A 16,015-nucleotide genomic window follows, 5' to 3' on the forward strand; every position below is an offset into this window, starting at 1 on the left:
CGGAGCAGGGACGGACCAGGAGGTTTATCCCTGTGGGCAGCACTGGGTGCGTGGCCAAGGGAGGGAGTAGGCTCAGTGGGAGAGGAATGGCACGAAAACCTGCCTGCTTGATAGGGCTGCTGTTTGACTTAAGCTGTGCTTGCCAAAATGACAGTGGGTGCAAAAAACCAATTGATACCCATGCAAATAGGTGGAAATAAATGCCCAGCTGTCAAATGTAGAAAATGGCAGCTCTCCAGAGTACCCTGACACTGTGTACCCAGGTAGCATTTGCCTGGTCTGCACTGCTGAAGATTAATGTGCTAATGTGCACCTCTGGGGATGGGGATGTGGCAGACAGTGGGAACACTTGGACTATCAGTGACCCCAGCACAATTTGGGAACTAATGGTGGCTAGGAAAGGAAAAGATTTTTGGGTTTTTTTTCCTTAATTAGTACACAGTAACATCCTAGTGTGAACAAGGCATTTTGTAGTTCTCACTTGTGCATTCATTGAGGTAAATCGTAGAGGAGAACTGAAATCTGGAAATGGATTAGGAACTTTCAATTTTCTCAGAAGTTTTCAATGTAATTCTTTAGTAATATGGTATTCCGTCCCCTAATATATACACAAAGGCATTTTACAACTCCAATAAAATCCTTTGGCCTCCAAACAGCTCTAAACTGCTACTGTGTGGAGACTCAGGAAGCTGTAATGGATCGTGACAAACTCCACTCAGATTGCAACGTGAAAAGCTAGCTCCACATCTCTTAAGAGAACTGTGGTTGCAGATTTATGAACGGAGTATAATTCCATTTCCAGTCACTACAGCAAAAGATTTTGGAAATTTGACAGTTACCTGAGGTAGATGCAACTTATTAAAATGAATATCAATTCACTGTATTTATACTTTCTATTTGTATTTTAATATTCTTTTTTCCAGAGGAAAGTTCTGACACTTGTTCATGGTGCCGGTGGAAAAATCTATACTTGGAGAAGAAAGGCCTGTCTTCTTCCTGAGGTATGTACTGAATCACACACCAGACCCTCGTCTTTTGCTTAGAATGCAGTGTTTATTTTTAATATAGGGTACAAACCCAAATAGGCAACCTGAGTCACTTTATCCATCTTCCCCTTCCAGACTGTATATAGAACATCTATGACAGCTTCATGGCTGCTTTCTCCCAATGCTCATTTCTGTCCTGGGTTGATATTCTGATGCATGCCTGCATGGTTCAGTGCCTTCAGCAGCTTTAAAGAGGTACCCTGCAATGTTTCCTCTCCTACTTCTGCCAATCTGGTCAGCTGCAGCTGCATTGTCTTCATCAACTTTTGCACCCCAGGGTCCTGTAGTCTCTGGTAGAGGTCCTCCAGGTCAGTGGTGTGCAGGTGGGATGCCCTGGAGCTGGGCTGTGCACCGTTTTGCTGTCTACTCACAACTTCCTTTCTGTTTCCGTTAACAGGGGAGTGTTTTACTGTGCCCACTGATTGATCTATGCTCTGAGGTATGAAGGCGGAGACGAGGAATATTCTCAGAATGGACTCTGGTGTAGGTGATCCTATTTTAGGATGAGGTGTTGATTTTGTAGTGGTAGCAGTGGTGGTGGAAGGCTGTATAGGGGGTGGTTTTATGGACACCGGGTTGACACTGGCGATCACTTTTTGATTTGGGGATTGTGATTTATCAAGCGTGGTTTGTATCTCTTTTGGGCATTCAACCCTCTATGGAAGAGAAAAGAGGCAATGGTGAGAGGCAAAAACCACAAAGACCATGCACCCTTATCAGTCTGGTCTGTGGACACTGCACAGTCACAGTGTTCCCATTTTAAACATGCAGAGTTTTCTCATAGACTTGAGGACAGGCAGAGCAATCTTCTGACCTTTTTCCTATGCTGTTTCACCACTTGCCTGTTTGTGACTTCTTAGTTTTCTCTCCCTTCTCTCTTTCCTTTCCACTTAGTCTCCTTCCCATCTTCTAGGGACAGGGTTGGATATTTATACCGAGTAATCCCTGCTCTTGTGAGTGGGGTCCTAGATTGTGGAAGAGACCTTGGCCTCACCTTTCCCAGAAATGGTGGCTGGATTTTCAATTTTGACTGGGGCTGAAGTGCTGAATTGATGCTGGTGACACCATTCTTTTCAGAAGTGAATTGTGAGGGGCTGGGTTTTCCTCTGTTCTTAAATGGTTCCAGAGCCCTCCACTAAATAGTGTCTGTGGGATTTGTATGTTGCTTGGGCCCTTGTGGTTTTTGTTATACCTTAGGTCTCTCTATCTTCCTTTGCCTCATTCTCTACTCTTTTCTTTAGTGTTCCCTACCATTTCCTGCATTACTGTCCTGGACAGTTTTCTCATGATGTAGGTGGAAGACTCACCTTGGCAAAATACATTTTCTTATTACAACGATAAAACGTAAATGTGCAGAAGTCTGGTGAGACTGCGATTTCTGGTATGTTTGTACATATAGGCCCTGGAGGGAGACAAATAATGAAATATATTGAATAATAAACTTCAGTACTGGACAGGTACTTTCTCTAACTCTCTGTGATATACCTGTGTCAGATGATTACCATTCATCAGTGAAAACTCCAGTAACCCCCCAAACCCTACATGACAAAACCCAGCACTGACTGGTCATTTCTACATCCCTCATTATGGTCCTCCAGCTATTCTACTTCTTTTCTATCACACCCAATAGCAGCCTTAGGGGAGGAAAAACTGGGCAACTGCCTGGGGCCCCACACTGGGGGCCCAAGTTTTTTGGGGGGTGAAGTTTTTGCAAGGAAGTGGCTCTATTTGCATTTTAACACTGAACTATTTTTCTAATTCCCCCAAAGAATATTAAGATACTTTCATTGCAGTTTCACGGATAGAGCAAAGTGAAATTGCCATAAAAAATGTCCAACTTGCTTATAGGTCATCAAAATTAAGCCTTTAAGGAGCCCCAAATGACTCTCTTGCTCAGGGCCCCAACAGCCCTAAGGCCACCACTGATCACACCTATATTATTATATCATGCTCACTGTCTGAAGCCATTTAAACAATATTGCTAACATCTTCCAAAGGTAGATTATTCTCTCGTCCTCTTCCCAAGAAAGAGTTGTATGTAAACAGAGTGTTTTTCTGTTGATAAGTGTTTTTGTTTTAGTGTATATCTTTCACTTTTTTGACCATGCCTTCTCAAATATGACAATATTGCAACATGTACATACAAAATCTCAAAGAAACAATAACAACAGTAAAGCAAAACAACAACAGAAAAATCCTAAAACATCCCATTCTACTGCACAAGTGGTTGTTTTCTAGGGAGAGGATTGGGAGGAGAGAGAAAAAAAATGTGATTCCCAAGGTTTACACCTCATCAGCAAATGGCTTCCTCCTCAGCCTCCGAGAGCTTTTCTCCATCTCTTATTGATCAGTCATGCTTTCATATGGTTCAGACCCCAGTCCTAATTTTGGACGCCATGGTCAGCTTTACCTTGAGGAATGACTCCGTGGTTTTCATACTCATCCAGTTGTTTGATTAAGGGATTCTGGCAACCATACAAAGCCCGCATGAGACAGATGGCACTGGCTCGGCGAGGTGGATTAAGGGGTTTGAAGAACAGGACATACTCCTCTTTTGAAAGTGGTGTCCCTGTTCTCGGTGGGTCCTTATTCTGAGAGTTGGCAGAGGAACACCAGTTTAAGAATACTGCAAAAATGAACAAATGAAAAAACAAACGAGAAAGGAGGAAATGAGATGCTGCAGATGCAACCATGGAGCTAGCAGGCTTCTAGGGAACACAGCCCAACAGCCTGCTGCAGTCAGCCACTGCATGGACACCTAAATGTTTTGGGTGTGCACCTTCATTATGATGATGTGTCCCTACCTTGGACACCTTTGGCTGGGGTGTTATGACCCCAGCTCTCGTTCCTGCCAAGGGGAGGGGGGGTTGGACCTGGTGATCTGTTTAGGTCCCTTCCGACCCTAAGCACCATGGACACTGGAGAGAGTTGAAGGGCTGCATGTAGGAGTGTGAAACCTTCTCTGAACTTCTTGAAGCTCTTTGTCACAACAAGTCCCTATCCTTGTTCCTATTCTGAATCCAGTCAGTACCAGTTCCTCCATCTTGGCTCCTCATTTGGTCTGATTCTCCCCTTCCCCCAGTCTTCATTAGGCTCCTCATTTAATCTCCAGATCTTCCATTTCTCCCTCCCTTGTTCCTTATCCCAATTGATCTGCCAAGCCAGTCCCAGTTTTCTCCCAGACCTGAATTCCTGGTCAGATTCCTTTCTCTTCCCTTGCTTCCTTTCCCTCCCACTCCCTCGTACCAATCTCCACGTCTACCCATTCCAGTCTTCCCTTTATCCTTGCTCCTCATCTTATCTCTCTTGCTGCCGCCAGGCAACTGATTCTCAGGCTCTGTTCCCAGTCTCCCACTCCCAGCTTGCAGTCTTCTTGTCAAACCAATTCCATTTCCCTCTTCCAGCTCTAAACCTAGTTTCCATCTCCTTGTCCCCATTCCCAGTCTCCCCAGACTCCTTACTTTAACCTGCTCCTTTTCTTTCCTGACCCCTCCGCATTTAAATTAGATTGTTTCTTTCTCCATGTATCAGGGGATTATTAACAGAAGAGAAGAGATAGTCTGCCTGGGCTTTAACGATTGGGAGTAGCCATTACAGGCAGTATCCAGTTTTCCCCATAAGGCTCAGGCTGGAGGGACCATGCTCAGTCACTCTGTAAAGACGGCACATGCATTGTCTGGTTAGCATGTAGGGACTGGAAGAAACGTGAACATGCTCAAGGACAGAATCCTTGGAGATTTAGCTGCTAAAATTGAAGCCTCTGCTAAGCATGAGTGAATAGTATTTATCTCCTCTGAAAAGATGCATAGCTTTGTAGGGTGACCACCTTTTCAAAATGCAAAAGGGGGATCCATGCCATTTAAAAAAATCAGGGGAGGGGGTATTATGTACTGGCACCACCTGAAGGAACAACGAGACATGAGGGTGGGGCAGGGGGTGATGTAGGGCACTGGCAGGGTGTGGGTGGCTAGCAAGGAGAGCCAGCCACCCTGCTCCCCCAGCCCTGCACATGCACACACAATAGGAGAGGGGGTGCTGCTTTCGCAGGGGTGGGGCATTGTAAGGGTGGGTTCATCCTTCTGGCGCATGCTGGGGTCTGATGGACCTTGTGACATCTCTGAATGACATGTGCAGCCAGGGGGACAGAACCCTAAAGGCTGGGGGGTGACACATAGGACCTGTGTCAAGGAGAACCCAGAACAAATGCTGTCCTGGAGTCACTGAGCCCAGGACCAGGACTTAATGTTTACATTTGGGACTGTCCCACTCAATTAGGGATGGATGGTCACCCTAATAGCTTGGCCTAATTTGGATGGATTTTGTAGGTAAAAAATAATGCCCTCATAAAAAGCCCTGTGAAATTTCAAGTACTTTTTCCAAGGCATGGGACACTGGAAATGTTTGGCATGTGCTATATATTTTTATATCATTTCCAGTGTTTGGCATGGGCTATATATTTTTATCTAGGCTCATTCTTGGAAATGGATGAACAGTTTTGGTTGAAATTTTTGAAGTCAACCTCAGGCAAGTATCTGGCCTATAAAATGTTATCCAAGTTATTTAAGTTTGTCAAAATTAGAAGCAATCAGAAACAGAATTTTCTGGCAAGTTGTGGGCAACCTTGACAATAGATGGCACTCTTAGCCTCTCTCTAATCCAGAGTAAGCTCTAACCCAGCCACCTACAGTTTTTCCTCTACTGATTAGACTCTTTCAGCTGTCTGACTTTAGCCTTTTTAGTGGCAAACTGAAAAAAGCCAAGATTCAAAAGTTGCTCTAGTTAGGGTTATGTGTCAACAAGTGGGCAGGTTAAGCCATTGGGAGGAAAGGTATCTAATGAGTTGGTGCTCTGCATATCCAGTTTGAAACAGAGAGCGTTCAAATAATTGGTAAGTAATCCTGTATTCTCCTTCTCATTTAAGTGCCTCAGGCTTTTGGCTTGCAGTGAGTAAGGAAGGAGGGAAGGGGGCATTTTCCTGTCCCATATCGTAAGTTATTTTTGGGAAAGAGGGTGAGGCAGCAAAATTTGTACTCACCAGAAACAACGAGGAAGGCCTGCATTGCTAACATCTCATCTTCCTGATGTTGTTTGCATTTATGCAACACACAAGAAATTCTGTAGTTCTCTGCCTAGCTGCAATTTGTCCTTTCTCTTGCCCCTGCTTTTGCCTGAAGTCTGTGAGGAAGAGAGGGCAGGGACACTCTGAGCAGGGCCACTTCTGCACCTTGGTTCATAATAGGTATCTGGTGACATCATAAACTGTGTGTGACATCAGAGACTCTATTTCTGCTGTTGTAGTCCTGGCACAGTGTCTTCTAATTTGTTATTGTAGAGGTTGCATGAGTCAAGGGCTCTGTACTGGCTTTCCAGGAGTGTTGTGCTGCTTATACTATGTTTACATGTATATGTATTTTGCAGGGTTTCTTATAAACACGGGGCTTGCATGCACTGGTTAGTCGTTATAGAGTTTGTTGTGAGAGCTGAGAATATTCTGATTTGTCATCATAAGGACTTCAGGGATTGTTCAAGTTGGGCACACTGGTCTATTTTATTGTCATTATTTTTCAAACTGTGAATATTGGCTTATGATCATAGGGTCTTCTATGACCTTGTAGTTATTATTTAGGATCTCTTTAAAATGTTGAGAATATTTGCACAGTTTTCCTCTCTTGTTTGGGTAGGGGAAAACTGCTGAAGATTAAAATGACAAGAAAATAAACATTCCAGAAATGGAAAAGGCCAAAAGAAAATTGCACCCACAAACAATGGATTAAATCTGGCTTTACAGAAGCTAATGGAAGGTTTGCCTTTGACTTTGATAAGGGCCAGGATTTCACACAATATATGTTATAAATTACAGCCAGAAAGCTCATTAAAACTCAGCTCTACTACCTTAGGCAATACCTCACCTGTGGAAGGTTTCTCCAGCCAGCTGTAGAGCTCTGATTGGTGGTAACAGCTCTAGAATTCTGTGATGTCATAAGGATGGATAGGACTGGCCAACTTTACATCTATATAACCAGCTGTTGAGTCTAATCATTTCTTCAGGTTCCTACATCTGTTCTGTCATCTACACTTTGATACCAAAATTAAAACTTGAAGTAAAAAACTACAAAGCAAAGTGGAATCATCTTCAGAGATATGTGTATTTGCTTTTCCGTTATGGACGTTACTATTGTTGAGATTCACAGTTATCATAGAGAAGTAAGATTGGAGGGGACCTCATGAGATCATCTAGTTCAGTGGCTTTCAACCTGTGGTCCGTGGACCCCTGGGGGCCCGCAGACTATGTTTAAGGGGTCTGTGAAAGATGACCAAGATCAAGCAAAAGTATGTGAATACCCACACTTACAATTCAAAGGGGTCCACATCTCCATTCAAAATTTTTTAGAAGTCTGCAAATGAAAAAAGAGTTGAAAACCACTGATCTACTTCAACTAGGGAATCAAACCGGTGACCTTGGTGTCATTAGCATAATGCTCTAACCAGCTGGGCTAAATGTTCCAGGTTCTAGTTCATAGGATGGACAGTTAGGAAAGAACTATTTTTGCATGAACACTAAGAAGATTTACTTTAATCATCACTGAGAGAGACAGTATACATGATTCAATTTTTAGAGTCGCTTTTCAGAGGAAAACTACACTTTAAGGCAGGATGTCCAAATAGTAGACCATGAGGAGTTAAAATTTGGCCTCTGGGTTCCCACCTAGCCACTGCTCCCCTCAGTGCTCCAGCTGCAGCAGAAGCCAGGGGTTCCAGACTCATCTCCCTTCTTCCCCTGCTTGCCTCTGGCCTTATCCCAGGCGTGTATGATAGTGAAGCATGACCAAGCCTTCAGTGCCAGGGGATCCTGCAGCCTAGGGTGCCTGAGTGGCACAGTGTAGCCGGGGAACTTGTGGCCAGGGAAGCTAAGGGTAAGTCAGGACACCTGAGTGCATGGTAAAACAGGGTGACACCCTGCATGCATGGTGGAGAAGTGTTGGTGCAGTGGGGGCAGAGGGAGGACACCTGTGTACATGATGCAGTGGGGGTAGGGGGTGCAATGGGGGTGTTGCCCCTGCTAGTGTGGCCTGAGGGGTGAGCTGCCCCCAGCCGCTTAGAAGTTGGATGGCTCTGCCCTAAGGTAATGGGTGTTGTGGGGTTTTCAGCATTTTTGAAAATACCAGCACTTATTTAGATGCCTAACCACAGACTCTCTTTGAACTGTGGACGAGAATTTTTGTTTTTGGTCCCTTTCTTAGTTCTTCACAAGTGTAAAAACATTACCCAGGGTTAGATAGAGGTCTGGGCTCTTCCTATTCTTTGTTCTTGACAATTTGGGGCTGAACTTTGTCTTTTACTCCCTTTCTCAGGGATTTCATCAATTCAAAGGATTCGTACCTCCACAAGCAAAAACCCAGGAGAGGTAAAGCCAAGTCGTGCAGAATTGAAGTGGCTGCTCCTAAGGAGAGCAGATCCACAAATGTTTTCAGCCCAAGTTCTGCCTTTTTTTTCCTCTGGCAACCTTTCCAGATCTTGTCTCCTCTCTCTGAAGCACTGTTAACTTCCACTTTGGGACCCCAACAAAATCTTGGCCTTACCCTATTTAAACAAAACTAATCGTTTCAGAGTTCCTGACCTCACCTCATACTCAACTTGGGTTCCTACTCGTAGCCCATAGACTATTACCAGTTTTTCAGTCCTGCTGGAATACAGTGCTCTGAGGGCCTGGTTGCACATTTATCTTAGGCGGCTTGTGGAGCTCTTAACCCCTGGATTTATTCACATATTAACACCAGAAACTAGTTTTAAGCACTCATAACGGGGCTTGAAGTTATGTTATTCCAGGGCAGGTTTCTCTCCAATCCATGTTACCCAGCTCATGTTCTATTAATGTGTGGCCCCTCACCACAGATGAGCGGCCTAAGTTGCTGTCTCCCAGCATCCCAGGATGCCCCCTCCCTCCTGTGCAGACAAACTTTCCACTCCTTGAACTCTGTTTAAGGGAAAAATACCCCTACTGAAAAATAGCTTCAGTAGAGTTGGCAACCCTATCTCTGCCTCAGTTTCATGTCCTTACCCCCTCCCTACCCCAACCAATCCCTTACACCCAGGGTCTACCTACAGCCGGGATAGAAGCCTGCCCTAGCTCACCAGTCCTGCAGTGGCAACTCCCAGGCAAGCCCCCTGCCTGCCTCTAGTGGCAAGTCACTGCTGTGCAGGTGGGGGTTGGTCAGAGGTTTTTAGCTTTAAGTTGGACTGCTGCAGACTGGAGCTAACACTAACACAAGCAACATTTGAGCAGCTTGAAGTCCAACCTGTAACAAGGCCCTTAGGCTGAAGGCAGACAACGAGTTTGGTTCAAATTTGTGTGCCTTGTCTCTCAGCAAACCCTGGCCAGGCCCATTTTCCCAGGGGAAGTATCCTAGGGCAGCGTTTCTTAACTCATGTGTTGTGACCCAAAAGTGGGTTGCAAGAATATCTGAAAGGATTGTGGAGACCTTGGCTTTTCCCCTGCTGGCTGGCAGAGCTCAAGCCTGCAAGGGGCTGCTTTGGCCCCCCCTATGCCCCACACACCAGGGGGGCTGGGGGTCAGGAGTGAGGGGCACTGCATGCAGACTGCCTACTGATATATACAAATGGGTCCTGGTACAAAAAAGGTTGAGAATCGGTGGCATGGGGAACACTTGGCTTCCCAGCAGTCCAGGCTAATTCCATGAATTGCCATTTAAACTTCTCGTGTTAACAACGGCCTTGCCTCTACTTCTAGCCCCAGATACCACCAGCATAATCAGCCTCAGGTTCAACCACGCGGCTGCTTTTAGCCTCATTCCCCCTCAAGGTGTTGGGTACAAACGACTAACACGTAAAACACAGCATCCGGCTTACGGATTTTTAGGTTTTTGCTGCCTTCCTAGCCAGAGCGCACCCAGCCGTCTGCTCCCGCGCACTAGGCTGCACGTCACTCCCGGCGCTAAACACCCCCCGCCCCTCCTCACGCGCGGCCCTCGCAGGGAGCGCCCGGAGCCGGTACACGTCACAACCTCCGTCACACGCTGTCGCTGCGCCAAGCCCCACTCCCATCTCCCGAGCGCTCAGTCTCCCCCGAGTCTCCGAATGAAAGCGAGGCGGTACGCGGCGCCACTAGCACGGCTCACGCATGCGCTGTCACCACCGCGCCGGGTGACGTTAGACGCTGGCGGGGGGGTGGGGCCTCCTCGGCGGTCCGTTCGAAGCGGGCAGCGGGTGGTGGTACGATGGCGGTTGAGGCAGGGGCGGTCGTTGGCGCGCGGGAGGGAGGCACCCGCTTCCCTTTCCCGTTCGCCCCGTACCGGATCCAGGAGGAGTTCATGGCCGCGCTGTACCGCGCCCTGGAGGCCGGCGGGGTCGGCATCTTCGAGAGCCCTACGGGGACGGTGCGTGTCGGGCCGGGGGGTACTGCCGGCGTGCGGGGGTGTGACGTCGCGTGACGTCATGCTTCCCCCCCTCTCCCTCCCGCAGGGCAAGTCCCTGAGCCTGATCTGCGGCGCCTTGGCCTGGCTGCGCGACTGTGAGGAGCGGAAGCGGCAGGATGAGGCGCGGCTGCTGCAGGAGCCCGAGCAGCGGGACCAGGAGTCGTCGCCGGGGGGCGCCCTTGACCCGGCCGCCGGGGAGCCGGCCTGGGTGGCCGAGTTCGTGCAGGGCAAAGCGGCGCGGGACCGCGCCGACAGAGCCAAGGTGGGGGTGGGGGCACTGCCTGGCCCTGAGAGAGCCTCTTGCAGCAGCAGGACTTGGGGATGGAGGGAACGCTGCTTGGCTGTGGGTTCTGGTGGGCACCTGTTGGCCCGAGACCAGCAGGCTCCTGCCCACCCTGCTGCCTGCTGTCTTCAGATCCTGGAGGTTGTGTCCAGCCCTGCTTGTCTACGACTATCAGGACTCATAGTAGAGATGATATCTTTTATTAGACCACAAAGATTTTTGCAAAAAAAAAAAATTATTCATTATTTGCAAGTTTTTGGGCACAAACACCCTTCATCAGTCATTGGAGGATAGGCTGTAAAAGTTCTCCTGGGTAGAAATGAAAGTTCATATTTCATAGGATTTCACAGAGGAGTCGATAGATGGAAAACTCCTCTGGGAGTTTGCAGAAATCTTGTTTGTTTAATAAAAGACATCATCTCTACTATGAGTCCTGATTGCTTTTTCCATTAGACCGATACAGCTAGTACCTGGATACCTTTCTATGACTATGACTGTCATAGAGTGGGGCTGCTCCAGGTGCCTTGAGATCCTTTGAAGGGTGCTGCAGTGTCACTGAGTCAAGCTGGGATCAGGCTTTGGGCAGGGGAATGGCAGAGAAAGGGCAGGCTCAGGCTGTTTTTGAAACAGCCTCGCTCCATCTGCTGCAGGAACCTCCATCACAGAGGTTGAGAGCCTCAAGTTGCAGCAAGGGAAGCATATGTTAGATATTAGGAGAAGCTTTCTCACCAGGAGGGTAGTGAAGCACTGGGCAGCTTACCCATGGAGGCATCTCCATCCTTGCAGGTTTTTAAGATGCGGCAAGACAAAGTCCTGGCTGGGATGATTTAGTTGGGGAAGGTCCTGCTTTGAGAAGGGGGTGGGACTAGGTACGCTCCTAAGGTCCCTCCCAACCCTCATTTTTTGCTACAGTTTTGACTCTGACCCAGGATGGGCAAAGTGGTGGATCTGGCTGGCAGCTGGGTTCTATTTCCCAGCAGTCCTGGCTGCTGGCTGGTCTCCTTGGAAAATCCTGGAGCTCAGGGCCATGGCAGTGTGGGGTGCAGACCTGGGGCTTTGCCCCTGTCCAGCACAGCCCTGCACTGTCACACCTCTGCGACGAGCGTGGGTTCCACAGGCATGGGCCTGCGGGCAGTAGATTGCAGCTCTGCCCCAGCCCTGCCCCACGCTGTTACCACCACGAGATCTTGGCCCCGGCTGCGGAGCAGCTCCCTGCTTGGCCCCTGGCCAGTCTCTGTGGAGACCCCGGGAGCGTGGTGGCATGACAGTGCAGGCCCAGGCCTGGGCAGAGCCCTGGTTCTGCATCCCATGATGTCATATCCCTGTGCTCCTAAGATCTCCATGGAGACCAGCCAAGAGCCAGGGCTGCTGGGAAATGGAGTCCCCTGTTCTAACCGCCACTCTGGAGCGGCCAATGTGCCCTGTACCCAGGGCAGATTCCCATGTGGTAGTGAGGGCACTCGGGTAGGCTAACAGCTGGTCCCTGCCTCGGATTGCTAGGGCAGGCCCTGCCCCTGCTTGTTGTGCCCCCAGATTCCCAGTATCTTTAGCAGCACCACAACAGGGGGCCATTCAGTTTAACATACCTGCCCTACAGCATAGCTGCAAAACACAATAATAAAGTGATTCTTGGCTTGCCCTGTAATGTTAGTGCAGTTAAGTGTGCAACATCGCCATGTGATTCACAAGACAAACCCTGAGATTTCAAACAGGAATCCCTAGTGTCAAAACCATTCTTCCCTGTGGTGGCTTTCCAGAGTTCTTTACAGCAGAATAATTGCTCTATTACTTTTCTGTAGTCAAAATAAACAAATGGAAGCTAAGAGCTGGCATTTTCTCAGGTGTGCCTTGAGTCTAACAAGGGATACCTTGATTCTAAAACAATTGAGAATTGCTGCCCTAATAGCTGCCTGCTTTGTGACCTTGGGAGACCTGCATGTCTTTCTGTTTCGGACCCCAGTGTAATTGTTCAGGGCTGTAAGAGACCAGCATAAACTACACTGACAGATTTACATCGCCCCTGCCCAAAAGTTCTGATCTGCTCAGTTGTCTCAGTTGTAGAGTGACGATACTATTTTTAAGGAAATCCAGGACACTTTCTCCCCTGCCTCTCTCTTGATTTCCTCACCTCTGACAGGAGAAGCAGTACCCAGCCCAGTCTGCCCCCTGCCTCCAACTGCTGCTCGGGGGGAGCCAGGCTGGGCAGCTTTGGCTGGGTGGTGCTAATCCAGGACTTTTGTTTCCATTTTCACTAACTGGCTGGGATGGCCTATGAAATCTGGGACTGTCCTGGCCAAACCAGGATGTATGATCATCCTACTTAGTTGGCAGTTTGTAAACATCTATATTTACCCTTGTTTCTGAAGATTGTATCAAGTGTCTTCATTGTTCTACTAACTGGAAATGCAGTTTAAAATTATGAACCTGCAAAGAGGTGCATGTTCTGCCTAACTTTATTTTGAAGATTGCCCTGCCAATTTGTTGGGAGAACATTTAAGAAGGATGTCCTACTCCAGTGGTTAAGCCATTAGGTCAGGGGTGTCAAACATACAACCCCTGGGCCTAGGCTATTGGAAGTGCTACTGCCCCTAAGCTCCACGCTGCTGCACGCCCCTGATGTTGCTAACTGGACAGAACTCTGTCTCTGGGCAGTGGCGTGGAGCTGCAGGTGTGTAGCTACACAAATGAGGATCTATGCATCCGCACATCTCCAGTTCTGTGCCACTGCCTGGCAGCATGGAGCTCTGGCTGGTCAGCAGTGCTGGGGCGTGTGGCTGCATGAAGGCATGTTCACACGGTGCAGAGCCAGGGGCGTGTGTCCACAGATAACGAGGAATGTGCAGTAGCAGAGAGATGTGGCTGAACATGGCTCCATGCCACTGCACATCCCCAGCTCTGTGCTGCTGCCTGGCCAGAGTTCTGCACCACTGCATGCCCCTGGCTCATGAAATGTGTGCCCCTGGCTCTGCACTGCACAAATGCAGCTCTGTCCAGCCGCATGCCCCATAAAACATGTTGCCACCCACCCAGACCCACACATTGCCACCCAGGCCCATAGATCCAGCTGAGAAGAAGCCCCTTCCTGTCTGGATCCAGCCCAGGGTAAAATTGACACCGCTGCAATTTGGTGGATGTCATTAGGTGGAGCTGTCAGCAATGAAACAAGGTTGACATGTAAACTGATTCCTGGTGCAATTGTAATACCACATTAAGGTGAATGGGATAATGCCCATGTCTTGTTTGGCAGGTTGTCTGACAGTGTAATCACAGAATTCTGATTATATTTGTGGCTTTTTGTAGCCACAACTGCATGTGCTTGTGCTCATAGAAGCTTAGGGTTTAGAAAAACATTTTGATCAAGAGGGATACATCAGGTCCTCAGAATTCACCGAATTTTGAAGATGTCCTAACCAGCTGCTACGTGACTAGCTGGTGATTGTTAGTATTTGGATTGGAAGAATAGGGGACCGGGGGCAAACTGATATGATATTGTACTTTCTTAACGTTTAGGCTTTCAAGTGCTCATTCTTTCTCTGCTCAGTAGAAATAGTTCTTGGAATTCCAAGTGCTGAAATGAAGCATTTGCTGCATTGTGAATGTAACTGTATCGTAAGTTTGGTGTGATTTGTTTTAGCAATCTTTAGTTAAGAAAAGTCCTGTAACAGGGAAACTTGATATTATGCCCATACCATAGTATCAAGTTACTGCAGGCCTGAGCCATGAGGCATATGCTAGCAATAGATACAGAGAGACAGGAGTGTGTTGGTGATTGGGAGCCAGGGTGCCTGGAGAAGAATTCTGTTTGGCTTGTAGGCCTAAATGAGTACATTTCTTTTCTCTGCTTTCTCTATGTTTTAGGAAGAGCAGATCAAGAGGAAAAAGCGAGAAGAGCGTCTTGAGAAAATTCGTCACAATGTGCAACTAAAATATGCGTCTAAAAGAAAGGTGAGTTATCCCAAAGAGCAGACAGATGTCTGTATTGGTGGCTATGTCCTGCTAACACTTATTTGTGTGCATAATTTGACTTTGAATTGTTCCATTGATGTCATTGAGACTATTCATGTTTAACTGTGTGGGAAATTGTGGCATTAGAGTCTTGAACTGAAAGGTGCAAATTAGAGTTTGTTTTTTTGAAAATACACGTGTACACAGTTCCTCCCCTACTCTCCCACCCCCCAAAAAAAATCAAATATGACTTTTGGGTTTTGCAGGGGGGGGTTAGAATTTTTAAAAATGCCTAGGCTTGAATTTAAATTAATCTCTTGAATTGTGGTAGCAAAAGAAAACAATCATCTGTGGGTTTTTTGTGTTACTTTAAATTGCCAATTGCTCCAGTCAAGAGCAAGACCTTATACAGGAGGAAAGGGCAAAATGCAGCGTTTATTGATTACATGAAGCAGATACATAAGCTTGGACACACCAGTATACAAACAGTCATACACAAGCAGACAGACAGACAGACATAGACAAATATACAAAACTACTCCAGTAAGATATAGTTACCAGCAGAAGTTACTCAATGTTAGCACTGGATGGCCAGTCCAGGCTCATTGAAGGATGATGAGCAGAGGGGAGCAGACTCGCTTGTGCTCCAGGAGGTTGCAGAGAGTGGATTCCCCATCATGGCTTGTCTGCATCTCACTTCTAAAGGGATTTCAAGTCTTTGTTCAGCATTGGGGTTTTTCCATGCTGTTTTTAATTAGAGGCTGTTTCTTACCCATCTTCTGGTTATCTCAGCTTGAGGTCATTACAGTAAAGTTTTATCTCGGAGTTGGGATTTCAGTTTTGAAGCATTGTGTCGTTGGTATCTCTGCCTTGAAGCATTGTGTAGTTCAAATGGCAGGATATGCAAAATTCCTTCTTCTCACTATCTTTGCATCTGATCACAGATGAGTTCTTCAGCCACCCATTAATTAGCTTAATTAGTTTACTGTCTGGTAAATCATACATTGGTGCCTTGTTGCTTATACAATCAGTTAAATCTTCTGTTTTCATGCAAATAGTTATCATTCTTTCACCATTCACCCTCTCACACAGGCACTCACATACACAGGGCAAATGAAGTAGCGTCTCTAGATGTCTTGTGACTGTTATTTCTAGTCACTCCTGGTAGTGCTCGGGGGAACAGGGACTCCCCCAGTGCCTGCTGGTCCCCTCTGACTAGTTTGTAAACGGCCACTAGATTCCCCCTCAGCCTTCTCTTGTGGAGGCTGAACAGGTTCAGGTCCCGTAGCCTGTCTTCGTAGGGCCTG

General features: G+C 47.3%; 2 protein-coding genes across 9 annotated transcripts in view; one reads left to right on the forward strand and one right to left on the reverse strand.

Annotated features, from left to right (window-relative positions):
• Positions 1-1,031: 1,031 nt before the first annotated feature.
• LOC109296210 (acrosin-binding protein-like) lies at positions 1,032-10,144 on the reverse strand. Of its 3 annotated transcripts, none has more exons than XM_019515496.1 (4): positions 10,112-10,144; positions 3,457-3,674; positions 2,354-2,448; positions 1,032-1,702 (listed from the first exon to the last, which is right to left on the reverse strand). In XM_019515496.1, the coding sequence occupies exons 2-4, from the start codon at positions 3,533-3,535 to the stop codon at positions 1,172-1,174; spliced, it is 705 nt and encodes a 234-aa protein (XP_019371041.1). In that variant the 5' UTR covers positions 3,536-3,674; positions 10,112-10,144; the 3' UTR covers positions 1,032-1,171. The 3 variants fall into 3 exon arrangements, with proteins under 3 accessions (XP_019371041.1, XP_019371040.1, XP_019371038.1); XM_019515495.1 differs by lacking the exon at positions 10,112-10,144 and adding an exon at positions 6,956-7,215 and having other exon boundaries at positions 3,457-3,672; XM_019515493.1 differs by lacking the exon at positions 10,112-10,144 and adding an exon at positions 6,082-6,900 and having other exon boundaries at positions 3,457-3,672.
• An 84-nt stretch (positions 10,145-10,228) lies between these two features.
• Positions 10,229-16,015, forward strand: part of DDX11 (DEAD/H-box helicase 11) — a 33,200-nt gene continuing 27,413 nt past the window's right edge. For 4 of the 6 annotated variants that reach the window (XM_019515488.1, XM_019515490.1, XM_019515489.1 and 1 more), the window contains exons 1-3: positions 10,229-10,441; positions 10,527-10,742; positions 14,622-14,708. In XM_019515488.1, the coding sequence (XP_019371033.1) occupies positions 10,283-10,441; positions 10,527-10,742; positions 14,622-14,708 (462 nt within the window). In that variant the 5' untranslated portion in view covers positions 10,229-10,282. The remainder of the gene's footprint in view (positions 10,442-10,526; positions 10,743-14,621; positions 14,709-16,015) is intronic. The other 2 variants (XM_019515491.1, XM_019515487.1) reach the window with 2 other exon arrangements.

Source organism: Gavialis gangeticus, unplaced genomic scaffold (assembly GCF_001723915.1).
Source record: "Gavialis gangeticus isolate Ggan-Ray unplaced genomic scaffold, GavGan_comp1, whole genome shotgun sequence".
Classification (NCBI taxonomy): Eukaryota; Metazoa; Chordata; order Crocodylia; family Gavialidae; genus Gavialis; species Gavialis gangeticus.